The sequence below is a fragment of the Pipra filicauda genome, unplaced genomic scaffold, assembly GCF_003945595.2.
Source record: "Pipra filicauda isolate LSUMZ 115617 unplaced genomic scaffold, ASM394559v2 scaffold363_size724302_pilon, whole genome shotgun sequence".
Taxonomy (NCBI): Eukaryota; Metazoa; Chordata; class Aves; order Passeriformes; family Pipridae; genus Pipra; species Pipra filicauda.
This window is the reverse complement of record NW_024104491.1, coordinates 455,647-476,027: the sequence shown is the minus strand read 5'-3', so window position 1 is coordinate 476,027 and position 20,381 is coordinate 455,647. Positions and strand designations below refer to the sequence as shown.

At 38.1% G+C, this 20,381-nt stretch overlaps 1 protein-coding gene across 1 annotated transcript in view; it reads right to left on the bottom strand.

The window, feature by feature from the left end:
- Positions 1-8,239: 8,239 nt before the first annotated feature.
- The window catches only part of TBX20 (T-box transcription factor 20), a 34,157-nt gene continuing 22,015 nt past the window's right edge, over positions 8,240-20,381 (bottom strand). Inside the window, exons 7-8 of the mRNA XM_027729090.2 lie at positions 12,994-13,103; positions 8,240-8,685 (exon numbers count right to left, since the gene is read on the bottom strand). Coding sequence (XP_027584891.1) covers positions 8,345-8,685; positions 12,994-13,103 — 451 coding nt within the window. The 3' untranslated portion in view covers positions 8,240-8,344. The remainder of the gene's footprint in view (positions 8,686-12,993; positions 13,104-20,381) is intronic.

The window sequence follows — 20,381 nt, the reverse complement described above, 5'->3', positions numbered from 1 at the left end:
AAAACAAAGATATCATGAACTTCTAACTTCTCCAAATCCATATTATTGCTTTTACTTCATTTTAAGATGGCTTAGGACAGAGACCCAGGTAAAAAAGCTGAAAAACATTCCTAGTTTGAAGTGACAAAGACATATGAATGCAGTGCCTCTGAAAGAGCAGATAACAGAGTTCTGACACAGGTGAAAGACACAGATTTTTTGCCACATACTTTGTTCCTTCTATTAATCTCTCAGAACAACTGACCAAAGTTAAGCATCTAAGCACAGAAAAGCTGCAGCTGTTTAAGGAACTGTATCACCTCTACCTTTTGGGGGATTGTTTGCTCTAAATATCATCCATTACAGATTCAGTTTCAAGCCTTTTCCCTTTTTTAATTCATCTTGCTATTTGTGCTATTCCCCTACAGTCGTTAGCAATTTAAGCAAACAAAGAGCTAGCTGAGTGCCGCTTGCTTATCTTGAGGACAATCATTCAGCTCATCACCGTCTTTGCTAACCAGCCTTCTTCTAACAGAGGCGAGCATAGACCTTTGAAGCAGGTACTCATGAAGTTTGTGAAAACACGGCTCAAGCCCAGGACATTCTCTAGAACACAGAAACCTGATGCCACTCAAAATTACTGCATATATTCTTGGCAGGCTTCACAATGAGAATAAAGCAATTCAAAGTCAACAAATAGACCAAAATTCTAGAGCATGGTTGCTTGATTTTAATTCAACAAGTTAGTTAGTCAATACAGTCCCTGCATGAAACCTATTTTCCATCCTAAAAAGTGTTTAAAATACCAGATTTTTCTGTGTCTGCCTTTCAAACTATATTTTATATTAACAGAGCTTTATCTTATATTAACAGAGATTTATCTAATACTGTTTGCATTTGGAGAAATTATTATCTTTCTCTTCAAAGAAACATCTGTGTCCAACTTTCCTAGTAGACATCCCCATAGGTTTCTCCTGGGCCCTCTGGTTATTACTGTGGAGAAAAAGGGCCAGCTTCTGTAGTTCCCACAAAGGTCCCTAAAGCCTTACTGACCAATCCTGATATCAATGATTAACTTTAATAAAGATCTTGGACATTAGACCACTGACAGTTTAATTTTTAGAACTATCATTACTGATTATTCTTTGTTTATATGTTGAATTGTTGGCGTATAATCTAAATATTTTATGTGTATTTGAAATTATCTTGATTCAAAATATTGTCTATTGCTCTGTATTTCTATCATGCCATTAAATCAGTGCATTCATCATGCTCTTGCACAGGAAGTTTAGAAAATAGCATTTTCCAAATAATTTGTTTTCTGCGCTGCTTATCTCCAAGATAGATAATTTGGATATAAATCTGTTTTCTAAATGTGAAACACAAGGCAGCCTACAGTCATCGTGACTACTCATCAGTCTCTTCAGAGTAACCCTGCTGGGAGGCAGTTCAGAATCTTCATTTTTATTTAATCCCTGTTTTCTCTTTGGACAATAGCAAATAAAGGCTCCAATTATACAGGTGTTTGTTGCTCAGAGAACTTGTTTCCTAAGGTCTTAATTCTGCAAAGCACAAGGAGTTTTACAGTTGCAGAGCCACTGCAGCACTTAAGCCCTGATTTAAGCAAGCAAGCCTACTGATTTCATAAGTATATCTTGCACCAGTGCGCAGCCAATGGTTCTGATTCAGGAAAGTGCCAGTGCACGCGCTTAGTCTTACATGTAATCAAGAAAGCCCCCTTAGCCTGAGGTTAAGCAAAAGACTTTCACAGCACTGAATATCTATGAGAGGATACATGTGTTTTGCTACCAAGATGCCATGAAAATATAATACAGAGACAAAAGGCATCATATAGAGTTACCAGCTCAGCAATCTATCCTAATTTTCATTTATTCCAAATGTTAACAAGTACATTAATGGTTTCAAGCATGGTTTCAGCTCAGCATAGTTAAAAGCAGATTTGAATTACCTGAGGCTGTTCTCTACTTGCTTACGTTCACAGACAAAACTAAACCAAGACAACACTACTGCTACTGCTGTTCCTTAGGACCTTGCAGCTCTTCTATCACATTAAGATTTTTGCAAACCGGAGACTCTTGTGATGTCCTTGCAAAAGGCTCAGTAGCTGATCTCAGTTTGAGGACAAGCTGAACTACAGGTGTGTAACAAAAGCTTTTGGAAAAACATGAGAATTTTGTCAGAAGCTTCTTTAAGGCGTAGCTCTCATAGATAGGTTGGAAGCATGTCAAGAGATCATCTGGTTGTCCCAAGGCAAGATTACCTTTCATCACATCATTTTTGACTAATGCATGTTCAACCTGTTCTAGAAGACTTTCAGTGATAGGTATTTCTCCTTATCTTTTCTAGGTTATCTAGTGCTGTGCTTCACTATCCTTTCTCTTTAAATACCTTAGATGTCTCACGTAACTCTCCCTTGCTTTAATATGTGTTAGTATAATTGAAATAAAATCCTGTTAAATGAAAGCCTGCAGCAGGAGGAATTTATTCCCCCCTTCTTTACATTCTTCATACATTTGAAAACTTTATTGTAGCCTCCCACAATCTTCAATTCTCCTAACTTAACAGACCTAATTCCACTTTCTTCTTAGACTTAGTTTATCTTGGGAACCTTGAAAACCCCATGTTTCAGCCACTTATTTGGGTTCTGCTGGCAAATCCAGTTATTTTTATGGATATATTTGCAAAGCATTTTGAAAAAATAATTTGTGTAACTATATGCAAACTACAATTGTACTTAACTACAGTAAAACTATTGCTCCATATGGACCCAAAGAACACCTTTTGCAGATGAGCAGCTCTAACAAATTTTGTGCACTCTCAGAAAAATCTGTTGCTGGTTCCACCGCACTGAGTGACTTGGTTAGAGGAAAAACAACAGAAGCAAAAAGATTTGTCTAAATAAGAATGATATATCAAAACACCCAATATTTTAATGAAAGAAATTGAATATCCACACATTTGCACTTCTGTACAGTTTTTGTGATATATATATAATTTTAAGCTGTTTACAAATAACATTTAATGCTTCAAATATTACATAATGTTGATATTATATTTCTAGCAGAAATAAATATATTGCACTTAAAAAGAAAGTTTTCATTAGATGTTGCTTCATATTTCATGTTCACAACTTCTTTTTCCATAAAAAGATTTCCCCCTACCCCCACCCCATACACACAAACACACACTTCAGTACATGGTGAATGTGCTCACGCAATGCATTATAAACAACAAAGTCAACACAGCAAACAGAAGAACTGTGGTACATTCTGTTAAAGAGGTTACATCCAGTTTTTTACCTTTCTTATTTTTAAACCAAATCTTTCCTCATGTTTCTGAAGGTACAATTAAAAAAAAAAAAAAGAAAAGATTGTTAAATGTGCTAAAGGTAAAATACAGCAAACTGTATTTTTTGTCCTTAAACTATCATAAAAAGTTACTTCAGAGTTTACTTAAATCACCACTTAGTTTTCTTTTTAAAAGATAAAATAAAGAAAAAGAAGTTGTCATTTGATAATCTAGAGACTATATGCAAGGACAGTTGATTACAGAATAATACATAAATCCTCTGGCCAGCAAATATGTGGTTGGGAAAGAAACCACATCTCCTGAAGCAGAAAATGCTCTGTAAGGAATAGCGAGAATAAAATATCACTAAAATAAAAATTAATCTTGCAGTGAGTGAATGTCATCCCCCTGCAAATGATGAGTATAAGCACTGCGACCACAACTCCCTCAAGATAAGAGACTGTAGGTGTTACACTGATCTCACAGTTGCTTTCACCCCTTATCGAGGAGTAAATTACCATAATTTAAATTTCTATTAACCTACAGTTTTGGAAATCTCCCCAAGTTTTTGCAATAATTTTCGTTGATATTTCTGTTTCTGTATAGTACACACACATAAAAAGGACATATTGCATAATCAAGTTGCCAGTCCAAATGCTTTTTATAAAAAAGGTTCATTTTCAAGTGCTGGTTAGTGTTTGCTGGATGTTGGAAATGACAACATTTCCCTATGAGTACACGTTCATGCAGTGTCACAGCCTTCATTAATAAAGCCTTCTAGGAGAAAATTTGCAATTGCCTTTTGAAGATTGTATTACCAAGTATGTTAGCTATCACACCATCTTCGAACTCATGAAGAAGTATTCCCATTAGAAACTCTACCTTTATCTACTTGGTATATGTTTGTTTTTCAGTTTATACCTAGAAGAGCATGACTGAAACCCAGTGGCACTGATTTTCTGTCTTTGACAGTGCCTCAGGCCATATAAAGCAATGCTGCAAACCAAAGAGCCAGATTAAAAATATTTTTTTTTTATGTTTAGATCCTCGAGGCTCCAAAAGTAGAAGAGAAAAAATTCAGATAAATACATCCAAGTCAGTTTTGTTAGTGCATAGGATGCTTTTGTTGGATTAAAGACTGGAGGGTGTTGACTATCTACGGGTAATATGGTAATTCAAAAAAACCCAGAAAAATACTTGCAAAACTTCTGAGGATAATCTTATCATTCTCTTTTAAAACCATATTCAGGCATGTTCTCTCCACCCTTCTTAAAAAATAGACAAACAAACCTAAAAAACCCCCAACAATATAAACCAGCTCCATTTTGCTGAGCCAAGAAAGCTCATAAAGGTGAAGAGCACTTCTCATGGGATATGAGTTGTATTTGGAAAATAAACTCTAGGTTATATTTGGCGTTCCTAGCCCATCTACCAAGAACAGATGTTCTTTCCTGAAAGTGATATAATTTTGACAGCTGTACAGCAACTCCTCAAATAAATTACTGTGTTATTGTCAAAGCGGTAGAGATAATTAAATTTTTTTTTAATTTTAAAGAGTGATTTCACTCTTTAACCAATTAACTGTGACTTTACATTCATTTTCTTCCAATTGTGAGTTCAGTGCTAAAGCTGATTTGCTCTTGGGGTTTAGTCTTTTCTGAAAAGTTCCTATATTGTTGCTGTCACTAAAGTCATTGTTCTTACTGTTAGACTTTATTTTTATATGACAATATGAAATGAAAGCCTGCGCCCCTTACAGTCAATAAATTTCCATTTGACTTCAGTTGGGCAGGAATCTTATTCCTGGAATCACTCCCATGCTGTCCCTTGCCTACAGAAGGGTGAGAGGGATGGGGAGCAGAAACATTGCTAGGTGGCAAAACCTCTTCATTGGATGTCCTGTGGTCTTTGTGAACTTAATCCCTTAAACCTCAAATCTATGCAACAGGTTTTGTAGGTAGGATTGTGAAGTCAAAGAAGAGGAAGTGAGGACTGGACATACCTATTGATCTCATTCCTGGGGAAGGCTGTCACAAGCTACCTTCGTTTACTTGCTTGGGATCTCCTTGTGATTCTGCTTTAGTGGGGAACCCAGTAGGTTTCTGATGCGAAGGAATGAAACCATTGGAGAGCAGCATATGCCAGAGAGCAGCATGAGGAGGGAGGAGCACACTGAGAGAGACTTGATCTGACTGGAAAAATCAAGTTGTGGATTTTGACAGATAGTTCTGTGTCATCTATAATATGAAATTCATCACTGAGATTTGGATGAGGAATTGGCTTTATCATGTTTTATATAAAGACAGCCTACTGCTGTATTTTTTCAGATATGAGTCACACTTTATTGCTAGTGAAAAGCACTTGTCTTCATTTAATATTTTTGTGAATGAAGTTGTCAAAATCTAGTTTCATTCTCCAGAAATAGCCTGGAGAATTTTCTCTGAAACAGTATCAGGGACATTTGTGCATGCCAAATATTGGTGTTTTCAGAGCAGGGACTGGGACAGGGCTGAAGAGACTGTACAGTTTATGTCTCCAAATTTGCTTCATGAAAGAAGCATAGGTCAGTATACGAGCGGCCTTTATGTCACATCTTAACCATGCCTAAATCAGTCAACCTGTTTAAACTTGTTTCTGGAGTCATATAAAGGCTGCCTAATCACTTGACCCTTTCTTGATGGAAGTATCAGTAGTAAAACTACTGGCTTGAGTTCTGAACCTAACCATATCCTCTGCAACTCTAGATAAGTTAATGAAACTGCAGAAGGAACCAGATAAAACAAACCTAATTTCCCCACAGGCCTTAGTGCATGGCATTCTGGGGTCTTCATACAACTCTAACACAAGTCAAGCAACTGAAGTGAGGGAACAAAACTTTCTTCCAAATTTCCCCTGTAATTCTCATGTCTGTAGAATCGTATGTACTCGAAGAGTTACGTTGTTGTGGGGCCAGTATCATCTAATTTCTTGAAAAATAGGGGGTTTATATCAAAACTGGTCATAAGTAGATACAACCTTGCAACATGCACTTTTTCAAAATCTAATATTTGGATACCTCAAGACAAATTCAGTGTCTGATTTTAAGCTATTTAAATATTGCAGACCTTGGCCTATTATATTCATTTATCAAACTCCTTGTAGCAGCTCTGAACCCAGAAATTGTAAATAAATTTTCATTTTCACTCACATGCAAAGCACAGGAGTTGCAAATTGCCCCAGGTCATTTTTTATCAGCAGGTCCAACAGTGATTAAAGGGGAATTAGGATAATACAGCAGATAACTTGATTGAAAAGGTGATTTAAGTGGCCAATTTGAGAAGATTTTAAATTCAACTACTAGAAGATATATAAAGATGGCCCTTATCTGTGGGATGCAAGTACTGTCCTTCAGTAGAAGCTGGGAAAAGCCTGTAAGGTTGTTATTGCTCTGTGTGATGGGGCACGTAAAACAAGGCAATGGGACAAATAAAGGCACGTAACATGCCTTGCACTTCACAGAGATGGGAGGTAGGTGGCTCAGTGTACTGTACTCTGCTTTTTTCTATATGATACCAACACAGATTGGTCCAAAGTGGACAAGTCTGTTTTCTATTTTGTGTTCCAGCTCTACACAGATTTGTAATATATGAGATTGGATTGCTAGTTCTTTTTTGTCAGTAATGTGTTATCATCTCTAACTTGGATGCAACTCTTCACAGAAACTCTGTGTTGACTTATTATTTACAGTGAAATCCCAGCTCCTGCCACACAGAAAACCAACATCACGCTGGTACTCTTTTCAGCCGTGCAAAGGATTCATGTTAGCTCTCTGCAGACAGGTCACTATTTTCTTATACCTCTACAGTTCCTCTGTTGCATCAGACAAAACAAACTAGAAAACGTGGACAGTACTTTGAATGAGAACCCGAATTACTAACTGAAAAATGTCAGATATGAATTTTAAAAGAATTTCATGTGATGTTCTGCACTGATATTTTCCTAACGAAACTCCACCATTATAGTGGGACATGTTAAAACTGGCAGTACAACCCTCATGTTCCTGGCCAAAGAGCTTCTATAGCAATGACCAAACCCAAGAAAATTAGTACAAGTAGAAAGATACTCCACTCATACTAGTCCACTAGATATAGTTTGATCCGGAGAGTCTACAAACTGATCTAGCCTGGAATTTGTTTAACTGGTACACATGTGCAGCTAGAAACAGGTCTTCAGTGGCAAGCGCAGCAGCAAACAAGCACTGTTTTAAAATCTGATATCTTGGGGTTTTAAGTTTAAGTAACAGATTTTTCTAAATCAAAATTTTCCTTCATTATACCTTAACAGACAGTTAAATTGCTCTCCTAGGATATAGGACAAACTTATTTTTAGACTGAAGGAGAAAATACATTTTTACTACTACAGTCCAGTAACACAGTTCTTTTTTTTTTTTTTCTTGAACTGGTAAGTGTTTTGTGAAAGAAACAAAGAAAGAAATACTTGTCAATAATTTTCTCTTTGTGATTATAATAGCAACTAAGAAATACTGGTTTTCATGAATATAAGCCAGTCTTAAAAAGAACAGTGGTCTTCTCCACTTTGTTGTGTTTTCACAAATGTATGCTGAGATAGCCTAAAACATGCTCAAAGTTATAGCAATACATTTTTCTGTTTATATGCTCATCAGCCACAAGAAGAGATGAAGATGAGAGAGAGTATTGCCTTTTTCACAATCCATCTAGCATATGAAAAAAGACCCATAGACAATTAATTTGTACACTGCTGCATAAACATAATCTTTTTCTGCTAGGTATAATGCACCTTTGGAACAAGCTGCACGTGACCAAAAATCCTGGGGACTTTGGGATCCATTTTGGCTGTGTTACACATAGATCTGTGAGCAGCTCCAAGCTGCACGCTCGCTTCTTGTGATCCCTCGAAAGAGGAATCTATATCCATAATGCATTTTCTTAGCTGGTTTGTTACAAGTTCAGCACGCCTGCCACAGGCCTTTCAGAAAGGTCCCTTGTATTTTTCATACCAAACTTGCACATTTAAAATGTTGTGTTTCTCTTGTCACTCATACAAACGGTGTCATCACTGCGGAAGAGTGACGCAGTCCTTGGATAGCTGCATAAGGACCCTGCTGAAAATAATGGTGGTACCTAGGCATGTGGAAGGATGGGAAAGTGGGACCACTACCTTGCATGGAGCTGGCTATAGCAGAGGGTGTAAGAGGCATTCCCAGGCGGCTGTACGGAGGCAGAGATCCTTGGATTGGATGAGGAATGGGTGTAGCTATGGATGCAGTGCTGGTACCCAGGGCACTCAAAGACTGTGGATGCTGAAATCCTGGAAAACTGGTTGAAGAGGAAACCCAGGAGCTGAGGGACAGGTTATCAGATGTTGTAAAGGCTGACCCTGCAAGTAGAGAGAAAGAATGCCTGACACTGGCACTGCAACACACAGAACTGGTAAAACAGCAAAAAGGGAGAAAATCAGTCTTTCACAGCAAGGCTGATTTCAATGACCAGTTGTCACTGGAAATACTTCCCAAATACTTCTCTCTTTATATTATTATTTGCTGGTTGCTGTCCTTTATCACTACATCTTAGATGAATTTCCATTTTAAGAAGCTGTTTGCAGTGACTTGAACAGTAAAATCAGCTTTGGACATCAGACATTTTTGGTATTAAACACTGAAGCACCTTGTAATGCTGCCACTAAACACTGAAATATCTACTCTGTCACGGAATCTCACTGCCTTACGTCCTTGTTTTGAAGACATGCTTGTAGCTTTTTGCGTCAGATCCTCATAAGAATTATTTATTTTTTTCCTAAAATTTCAGTGTGGCAAAAATGCAGAAAAATGTAATTTGCACTACAAGTTTTTCCTTTTTTTTTTTTTTTTTACTCCAATAAAATTTGTCAGCCTACATCTTTCCAGTCAACCTGACTATTTCTACAATATAGAACAAAAAATTCTAGAAATGTAAATGTCAAAACTTTTGTTGTATTTCCAACTGTGTACAGTGCTTCAAGAAACAACACTAATGCTAAATGATTAAGATGCCAAACTTGTTTGGAAGGTAATTATCTGCTTTTGATCAAATGGAAGTGTTTTGTTTGCCATTTTGTTTTGGGTTTGTTTAATCTGAAAAGTTCCAAAAATTATTTTCACAAATCTTCCTACTCTTTAAAATAATTTTTTTCTGAAGATTGAAGAATCATAAAGAAAAATAAAAATGGTTTCTTAAAATTAGAACTAATTACTTGTTTCATGTTGACAGTAAAATGGTGGGGGAAACAATAATTTGTTTGGATAATTACACATGGTCATTTTCAAATAATCTGGTTACTGTATTGCCCTTGACTTCTGTAGTTCCTCTATGCATCTAGTCATCATCATATGTCTGATTTCTAGAAATGGGGAATACAATAAAATGCCATAAATAAACTCTCTTTATTCATCTTCAAACAATAATTCAACTCATGTCCCTTCTGTGTTTTCTTTCTTGACCAATTTTCTTAATTTAGAAGATAAATTTATTGGCAAGAGTGTTTGACAAAATACAATTTCAAGCCAGTATTGCAAAACATTCAGAGACAAAAAAACAGTTTCACGAATCTGATTCTAAAAGACAGGTTCATCCAAATTGTGAAACGAAAAAAACATGAAGACATTTATCTGTCAAGGTAAACTTACTTGAATTAAGTATACTAACCAATTACAGACACATATTCTAACCAAAACTATAAGCTAAAAAAACAATAGAAAGAAAAAATGCAAATGGTTATTTTTAAAAAATCATCAATCTCTTAAGGGATATATTCTCAAATCAGAAAGACAGATAGTTACAATTAACTATCCAGTAACAGGAAAAATAAATTGTGTGAATTCAGCAGTGGAAACAAACTTGAACCAAATCCTGACCCTACAACTGAACCAAATCCTAGCCACTGGGAAGTTAGGATCTAGAGACAAACTCTGAGGATAATACTTTACTCACAGACCACAGCAACACCCTTGATAAATCAGGGAGTATCTGAGCATTATTGCGCTACAGGAAAAGCAGAATGCTAATCTGGATTTGCCTAGAAGGTTTACATTTGGCTCTGTTCCAGATGGCTACTATGAATCCTCTGTGTGAATGCAGATGTGCATTAAAGACTTTTAATTGGATTTGTAACTTTCCTATCTGTTAATTCCTTTGGAAATACATGCCTTGTGATGAATGTGCTACTGTAGGCTAGCAGCTTCCATCTTTAGATGGCTGAAATCATCTGAGGAGAGAATGCTCTGGGAGGGTGCTGAAGTAATTAGAAAGTCTATCACTGTTATTTATTTCTTTGTTCTATGCAGAAAAAAGTATGTGATTCTTTCTCATTAACGATTGTGAGATGATCAGAAGGCTGGAGCACCTCTCCTGTAAGGAAAGGCTTAGAGATTTGGGGTTGTTCAACCTTGAGAAGAGAAGGCTTTTGGGAAACCTAACTGCAGCCTTTCAGTACACAGAGGGCCTATAAGAAAGTTGGGAACAAATTTTTTAGCATGACCCTTGTGACGAGGAGTAATGGCTTTAAACTAAAAGTGATTAGATTTAGACTAGATATAAGGACAAAATTTTTTACTATGAGGGTGGTGAAACACTGGCAAAGGTGGCCAAGAGAGGGTCTGGATGCCCCATCCCAGGAAATACGCAAGGTCAAGATGGGTGGGGCCCTGAGCAACATGATCTGGTTGAAGATGTCTCTGCTCATTGCAGGGGGGTTGTACTAGATGACCTTTAAAGGTCCCTTCCAACCCAACCTATTCTGTGAATCTCACAAGGAACCTCCTCAAGCATCCTTTACTCCTCCAACTGCAATCGTCTCTAATTGCAGCTTAGTACTCCAAAAAATGTCACATGCCATATTTGCCAGCACCAAGGAAATGTGCTCTAGTAATTCTGAGGCAATTGAGGCCTCAGAGAGCTTATAACACATGCCACCCAGCAACATGCATGTATTTGGCTGTCAACTCTCATATGTATGGAAGAACATCCGTCAGCTTTATATGCAAGATGGTTTTAAAATGCATTGGAAGAAATGAAAATATCCATGGATTTTCAGTAAGAACATTATTTCTCTCCTTGTATCTTGGAGGACCTTTCCTTATTTAAGGATACCAGACTTAAAGAGAGACCGAAGGCAGTACCAGTTGCTCATCTGCAAGAGCAGTATGTTTTACCCTCTGTGCATGCCTCTGGTTGCCCAGAACAATCACGTCCCACGCTAGCATATGGCTCACAGATTAGAAAAAAGTTCATTGCCATAATTCATAATCTTCCTCACTTACTCACTTGCCATATTGTGAGCAAATGCAGAACTGTACCCTTTTATTATACATAAAATTAATTGTAATAAAGTATTATTTCCTTCTATGACACCTTCCTAGGGATTCTTTTCGGAAGAGAAAGGATTTAATGGCCAGCTCTCATATTGAGGTTTACTTTGTTCATTTTGTCACTCCCAAAGGAGGACAGCATACCAGGGAGAAATTTAGTTTTTGAAAAGAAGATGCCTTGCTCTGAGCCCTTCTGACAAGGGAAAATTTAACAGTCTTCAACAATAGCTGGCCTAAGATCTAAGATGACATGAAGCAAGGTAATCCCCCAGAAGTATGTGAAAGGATGGTATCATACCAGGTGAGGAGTTGCTCCAGAAACTCCATAATCTAAGGACCTGCTCTTAGAACAAACATGTAAGAACAAGCCCACCTAATCACATTTTATTGAAAAGCCAGTCATAGTTAAAAATAAGTGTTTTTCCTGCACAAGTCCAAAGAGCTTATGACCAGAAATAAAGCTCTTATCTTAGCAACACTGTATGAAGTTAGAGGACAAGACAAGGGCACTGCCAGTCGGAAGACAGATAGAACTGCTTTACCTCAAGTGGCTGTGGCATATCAGGCAGGTCACAAAGTCAACATGCAAAGTATAATGCAACACAAGTTTATGCTAGTCAGCAATCCCACAGGATGGATTTGAGATCTATTTCCAGTGGCAAATTGTGACAGATGCAATTTGTCCAGTAAGTATTCCCACAAAGAACAAATCTGTCTTGCTACTACTTTGTTACTGCTAAAGCAGACAAACTGATAAAGCATTTGAGAGCTAATTGCCCCAGCAGGAAAAGCACCTTTTAGAGACTAAGAGACAACAATTAAATATCAATTTTCCAGGGAGCTACAGACTTTTCTTCCTGTGGAGGCAAAGCAAGTAACTACAGGCTGGTTGAAGATAGTCAGAACTAAGTCCTCTGTTCACAGAACGCTGGAGGGACAGCAAGTGGCACATCTATAGGGTACTTTACAAATGGTGCAGGGCCCAGCTAGTAAGTCCTGCTAAGAGCTGGGCAGTGTTATCTTGTTCTCAGCATCATGGTAATGAAGTTGCCTGGTTTTCAGACATCTTGAAGAGGAAGCAGAGCTCATTCTCTTCTGATGGCAAAGACTATATTAGCAACCCTAGAGCTGCCTCCTGAACTGAACCACTTACACCAGTGCCGTGGGCACATCAGATGTCCCAAAGAACCATAAAGTAATAAATACTCTTCTTCATTATAGGACTTCATGGCAGAGAGACACATCAGAGAAATGCTTTAGAGTACCACAGTACTGATTGTGGCCCTGCTTTTCTCAGGCATAACTCAGTCACCACAGTTTACCTATTGAGCACATTTTCCTACCTCTGCTTTGTGTTGCCTGGCTCTCATCTCCAAGATCGTCTTCTCCTCCGTAGGTTCGAATGGGGGATCGGGCATAGGAATGCTTTTGGATAAGGCTCTCCACACTTTCTCTGTAAAAGGAAACAACTTCCTGTATGAACATCATCCTAAACAGCATCCTAATTCATTTGGTTAAATACAGTACCTTTTTCCTGTCGAGATCACAGTTCTCTCACACAGACTCTCCAAATTACTTAACAAAAGACTTACCTCATAGCATGACATTTAAAATACTGAATTTGGCCTGTGATTTTTTAATATGGCTGATCACCTCTTACCTGCTTATTCAGCAAAATAGAGTGAACTTGCTACTGTGTTCCCTGGATGTGGTCTCAGACAGTAAATGTAAGACCAACACTCTTCATAAATTTTAAAAAGCAAACTCTGGAGTTATTTGTGCTGAGTGATTGGTCTGGGTTCAAAGAGAAACCAGTGCTCCTTTCAAACAAGCTTTTGAATTGCACATGACCACTTCATCTGCTGCTCTCCCGTTTTTCTGAAATCAGGGGCAAGAGACAGCTCAGTTCTAACCACACTTTCTCAACATCAGACTCGAGGGCAGTTCGTAGCAGGAAGTCTGCAGATACTACTGATCTCGTGCCACATCTATTCTGGGAGGTTAGATGTGTCTGCCAGGCCCCTGCCTCACTGTGGCACAAAGCACTGAAGTTACCCAAACCATTTTTAAATAGAAGGTAAGCATATCTACACGATAAGCCTTAGTAGTTTGTAAGGAAGATCCAACCTTACACATTCCCAGCGCGTTTCCGTGTAAGTAGGTGGCATTATACCAAAGATGAATATGACCCGGGCACATTTCCAAAATGGCTTTGACCTTTTGTTCCTATTTAAGAAATCTAAGTAGCAATAGCTGCTTAAAATCTGCTGTTTAATGAAGGTTTTTGTCTGACTTTACCATTTGTCCATTCATACTTGCTAATGCCCTTCCCTTGGAGAGTGTGCCTGTTGCAGAAATTCCAAGGAAAAATATTTATCAAGTAACACGATAAATCACAATGGCACATGTTTTCCTTTCCTACAGAAAGTCCATTATGGTCATTTTGTCCTTGGTCTATCACTGGCATCATTACTTATGCTAGTCTCCTCAGAAAAAAATAAATAAAAAGAGGATCTTATCAAAGTGATTTACTTGTGTCAGGATTGGAAGTGGACTGAAAGCAATGGCAGTTCCTACATAGAGGATGATATAATTGGATTACTGCCTTTTAAGTGATTGAAAACAGTAGGCATATCGGGGCTATCTTGAAGAAGATTTTACAAAGAAAAAGACAGATGGCATTGTTTACATTATGTGCTGAATGCCTCTTGAAACATAAGGCTTTTTTTCTGAAGCAGAATGTGAAATGCAAAGAATTTTACTTAACCAAAAAGACGATCTCATATGAGTACAGCATAACAGAATAATGAATTAGACCAGTGTTGTCTGAGTGATTTAGATAACAGTATATAAACCTATTCATAACCAAAGAATGACTAGTTTTTAAAGGTCTGAAAAATAAATGCAATTCAGGTGATTGTCTGTGTTGTCTCTATTGACTTTATTACTAGTAAATGTCTGCTTATACTGACAGACATTACAGCATGTAATAATATCCTGATGCAACAGAAACAATGCAGGCTCTGACTTCAGTGTAGTGGGCCAATTTCATCTCCAAACATTGGATCCTATGGTGGCTTGGGGATAAACTCACCCTAATAAATTTACATTTGAATTACCTACAGGGATTTAATGCTGAATCAAATGCCCACAATTATTGCAGACTAAATTCTTTCCAGATGGATTTGTATGCTAGACAGAGAACTCTATTATTCTACATGGTTGTCTTCTTTCTAAGGAAAAAGAGAGATGACTTCTTAGTGAACTCTGAATCTGCAAAGTTTGAAATCAGGAAACTATGTGGTAGGTTTATTTATTTATTTTTTTTATGTAGTGATGCAGGTAGTATGCTAAAGGTTTTAGAAGATTAACCTCATTCATTGGCACAAGAGGCAAAGGTTTTTATGGCAGAGGGAACAGTCTAATGTGGAAGCTTGGACGAGGGAAGGCAACTAATTTCACAAAAGCAGTTCCTTTTGTGCAGCTGAGATTTAATATTTAAAACTGTATATGCTTATCTTGCCTAACCATGTAGGTTATTTATGCTATAATCACAAACACCTACTGATTTTTCAATTTAGAGGTTGAGGCTGTGATTGACATCATGAGTGCAAAGCATTGGGATTCACACCAGAATTTAGGCACCTGACCCCCATAGCCTTTAGGTGGACCCTGATCTTTCCATATACAACATATGTTGCATATAAACCCCCAAACAGACCTACAAAATGCAAAAGGCTGAGCACAACTAAGTGTGCAAAAGGAAACAGAAAAAAACAAGAAGTGGTGTGTTTTCTCCACTCATGAAGTATATCTCTAAGTTATTCCTCCAAGCACTATTTCTTCCACTTGGAAAAACAAGAGCAGAAGTCTGCACTTAGGTTTCTTTCCTTCCCTTTGTGTTTCAAAGGAAAGGGGTGGTGGGCTCTGAACCATGCTGAAATATTCCATGTTCAGAAAACACCGCCCAGAGAGTAGTTAGAGGAGACAGAGATTTCAACTCATCTAATCTATGGAAACATTTGGAGTTTACTCCATAGGTTGGAAAGAGGAAGCTAACCTCTTTACCCTTTAAAGACAGAGGTGTCTTAGGGCTTACTCCAATGCAGATAGGTAGGAGGAAGAAAAACTTGAACAAAATTTAAGTGTCTGTGAAATCTAGTTCAAAATGCAGAAACAAAGCTGGCAGTTTGGAACACAGATTTCTTCTTATAGTCTTGTTTCCATGGGGGCCAAAAGGACCTAAATCTCAAAATCTTCCTGAAAATTCTTTTTATGGAAGAGTGAACTCTTTAGGTTAACCCAAATATGGTGCTCTGTAGAGTGGATTAGTACAACACATTTTTCAAGTCCCAAAATATTACGATAACAGTACTACTAAGAGGGAAAGACATTATTGACTCTGGCTTTATAGTTCTGTGTACAACTTCAGATATCTCAATATGGTTCAAAGGATTTATGGAAATAATTTTTAGAATTACTGAATGATAAATCAATATTTGCCATGTTATGATTCTATGCTCAATTTCAAAAAATAGCAAGTGAAGAGTATGGTGGAGGTTTTTTAAAGCTTTCTTTGAGTGTTTTTAAGTGCTGTTTCACACTAAACTGTCTGAAGAACAAAGTGACTTCCAGTCACTCAATACCCAGCTTCTGTCCTTCTGTTTCTTTGTTCATGATCAGACAATTGTTATCTAATACTGGACTGCGACCTAACAATGTTTACCTTTTAATGTGTCTTAGAACTCCACAGTTTCTTCTATTATCAATAAATTAGCAGTAAACTTTGTTCTGAGAGATCACAAGCTGCCAACTGAATAAAGGAAAGATGTTTTCTTTTTGTCAAATTCTTTTGTGTTGTCTACCAATAATTTTCAGTCTCCCAGTCTTCACTTCAACTCATATGTTGGAAATACCCAGAGGAGGAGAAAAAGCATGCACATAGGCACAAATTTTTTTTACTATGACTAAGTTTTGCAATGTTTACAACTGGATAATAGTAGCAGGTAACAGGCTGGAGAAGAGTAAGTTAGGGACTGAAGCTGTTTGAGAAAAAGGAAAAGGAACCTTGTGCCAAATGGAAAGGAAAAAAACTAAGCTCATATTGGCAAGCACACCCACAGAGAAGATGCCGAGGCAGGACAAATGTGAGGAGGGGTAACAGGGAAAAAGAGCTCAGGCTAATCCCAATAATCTACATTCCAACAGGAGCACGCCTTGAGCCCAATCCTGTCAATAAACCTTATTACGAATGAAGCACTTCTCTCCTTCGTGCAAGAAATAAACCAGCAAAATTTGAACTTGAAACCAAAGGATATGAAGGGCTGAGAGAATTCATCAATTAGCAAGGGTTTAGGGTGCACAGGGAGCATCTTGCTATTCTGCAGGTTGACCTCTTGATTAAACATTTCACTCTTGTCCCTGCTGGCAAATGATTCCAAAACTAAACTTCCAGTTAGGGATGCTTTATATTATGCAGCTACAAGCTGAGTCTTTGGCCTTGTTTAGTTAATAGTGCCCTGTACATACAGAGTAGCTTCAGGGGACCAAAAATAGATAGGAAAATCCTTATGTAGCTGACAAATGACTCACTAACACTTTACAGACCAAACCCAAGATCTTGCCATGGATTTGAACTGGGAGCCAGGTTCAAGCTCCTTTGAATACAACGTGCTAAAGCCAAATTACAGTGAGAAAGAGCAGGTGGCAGAGCTGGGCACTCTGAACTTATGTCCTCTGCATAAGTTACTGCTTCAGGAATGGCTATCAGAGGTACAAATTTCAGAGCAAAGCTGAGCAGCTTCTTAGCATTATCTCTTTTTTTTCCCCCTCTTTCTATCCAAGTGCTAGGTATGTAGAAAGGTAAGGATATCCTCAGAATCTGCTCCCTGTTCCTGGTGTCATGGGGTTGCTTTTTTCTTTTGTTTTGTTTTTTAGTATTTTCTTTATAAGGAAAGGCAATGCCAATAAAAAATAATAGCAGGAAAATAGTAAAATAATAAAACTGACAACCATGTTTTGCTTGGCCTTTCAGCCCAACACAAAGAAAAATACAGAACAGGATATAAAGTGTATGAATTATCAGTTTGCAGCCTGAATGACTTCTTTAGTTCTGCATTTCAAAGGTTTCCTTTTTTTGTAGCTGCCAGTTAGTATGTTTGGAAGAATGCCCAGATAACAGAAGACGTCAGAAGTGAGGTGAGGTGAAGACAGATGGAATAAATGGACTGAGAAGGCACAAAAATAAACTTGTCGGAAGTCAAACTGTAGTAGAACTTCTTTTTTAAGGGAAAAGATGACTAATTTGTCCAAGGCGCAAGTGCTAAAAACAAGTTTGTAGAAAAAAAAAAACACACAAAACCAAACCCCCCCAAAAAACCCAAGAAAACCAACAACTACAAAAAACTAACTAAACAAAAAGACCACACATCACCCCAAAAAACCCAAAACAACACAACAGGAGGAACAAATACATTTCCGTAACAGCAGCTATGAGTGAACAACATATGCTGTCAGAACCCCTGCTCAGCCTTTGTGTTCCTGTGGCTTTTATTTGCTATTTTACACATGCACAAACATACAGACATATTAATTGGCTACATATACTTGCTCTTACACTGGTAGATGAATATTAGAGGCTGACCATAGGAACCTAATTCAGCTCCAACATGGTATGGACCAAATCCTTGACCAAAACATTATAGTTCCATTCTACTGCTTAGCCTAAAACAATTCCAACCAACCAGGGGTGAAACAAGGCCTACAGGCTACATTGGCCCACATGAGCTGAAGTCTGATTTGGCCCAAAAGCTAATACACAGCCACAAAACGCTTTCACATGAAGTCAAAACTATTGGGCAAGTGTTGGATGGATGCACTACTCCAAGAATATATACAATTTTAAGAAAGAAGGGAAATGAGACTTGAATTATGAAAAATCTAAGTTTTGATGATTGTAGAAGAAAGAACAAGTGTACCTCCACAGTGATTTTTACTGTCACCCTCTCAGTAAAAATTCAGTAATTCTGGGAGAGCTATAATACATATGGATGTGATGTAGCCTGGCTGAATCCATGACATGGGAAAAGTAATGACATTTATGAAGAAGGAACATGACGTTATCAATATACTCCGTTTCTCTCAACTGCAAATAAAAATGAGAAAACTATCTTACATAGCCAGCCCCATAGAGCTCCACCTCACCCAGTGACTGCAACCATTTACTTCTGTAGGCAGAAGAAGAGGAGAGAGCAGTACTGAAACAGTGACTGGGAGAAGTCCCTGGAAAACCCACTCTGGGGTGAAACCATAGGTCTAATTTGACATCATCCCCTACTGTCATGCACACACTACATCTGCATGAGATGAGTGGAAACTACTAGAAAAATAAAACATTTTTACACCATTTTGCATAAGTCATCATCATCATGGCTGGGCTTCGCGAACGAAGATTTGGGAAGGCTCTAACCACATTTGTTACAGGCACGCTGGTGACTTATGAGGCCAATACGAGATAGACATATCCGATTGCAATTTTGCATAAGTAAAAAGTTAGATAACAGCACAACTAAGTAGAAAATGAGCCAGGGTATGCATGCTTAAAACGTTGGGGACTAAAGAGGTTTAAACTGGCGTAGAGGGCTTTCTGCTGGATAAAAAGGAACAGTTGCCTGGCTAACAACAAGCAAAGTCAGAGGAACCAGATTTGAAGTGAATAAATCAGGTGTCTAAACAAAGACAGGTAGTGCTTTGAAGATGTGCTAAGACATTGAGCCATCTGCAGTGGTCTGGAAGGAATGATCTGGAAAACACAGATAATCCCCTCACCCTTTTGGAGCAGCAGCTGAAGGCTGGAAAAGCATCAGCAATATCTGAAATGGCACTAGATATGAGGCATTTAGGTACCAGAGTTTCTGGTATTTCTCCCTAAATTCAGGACTTCACTTCTTCTCCAAACCTAAACATCAGAGATGATACCTCGTGGCTGGTTGCTGACATTCACAGACTGAGAACTAGTTGGGGGTAAAAGATAGTCTGGGAGTTTGAGTCGTTGGAGAACTATGACAAAGCTATACTTAACCATCGACATGGGAGTAGATCACAGAGTGTATATATGTGTATTTCTGGCTGCTGGTGGGGGGCTTTCAAGAGTCAAAAAAGTTCTTCTAGATGAACAGTAAGCAGTGGAAATGGGGAGGAAGGCAGCCCTGTGAGGTGAGCAGGGAAGGGATGGAAGAGAGTTTGTTGTGCACAGCACATCATCAAGCATATGGCTTTGACTCATACTTTAGCAGGGCAGTGCCTATATCCAGGCATTAGCATCCATTTTGCTTACAGCCTTGTAAGCCAGTATGATGTATTTCCATATCTCATACATGAAGCTCCTCAGGGGAAAATTCTGAACTTACTACCATGCAAATCCAGCTGGGAGGCAGCTCTCTTACTTCACACCCTGCCTACCCCATCCTTCCCTTCTCTGCCTAAAAATTGCTTGGGTGTGCAACCAATACTTTTCCATATTGCCTCTTGAAGTATGTGTCTACCTCCCAGAAGCATTACTGGACTTGTGCAGATGGGTATACTCACTTAACTGTCTTTAATAATTAGAAGTCCACACCCTGAACTTGCCTATCACATACAAGCAAATAAACAAGCAATGTCAAATAAACAAGCATGATTATGATCTGTCAGTTCTTGTTGGATCATTATTTTATGATTCAGTAGTCTTCTG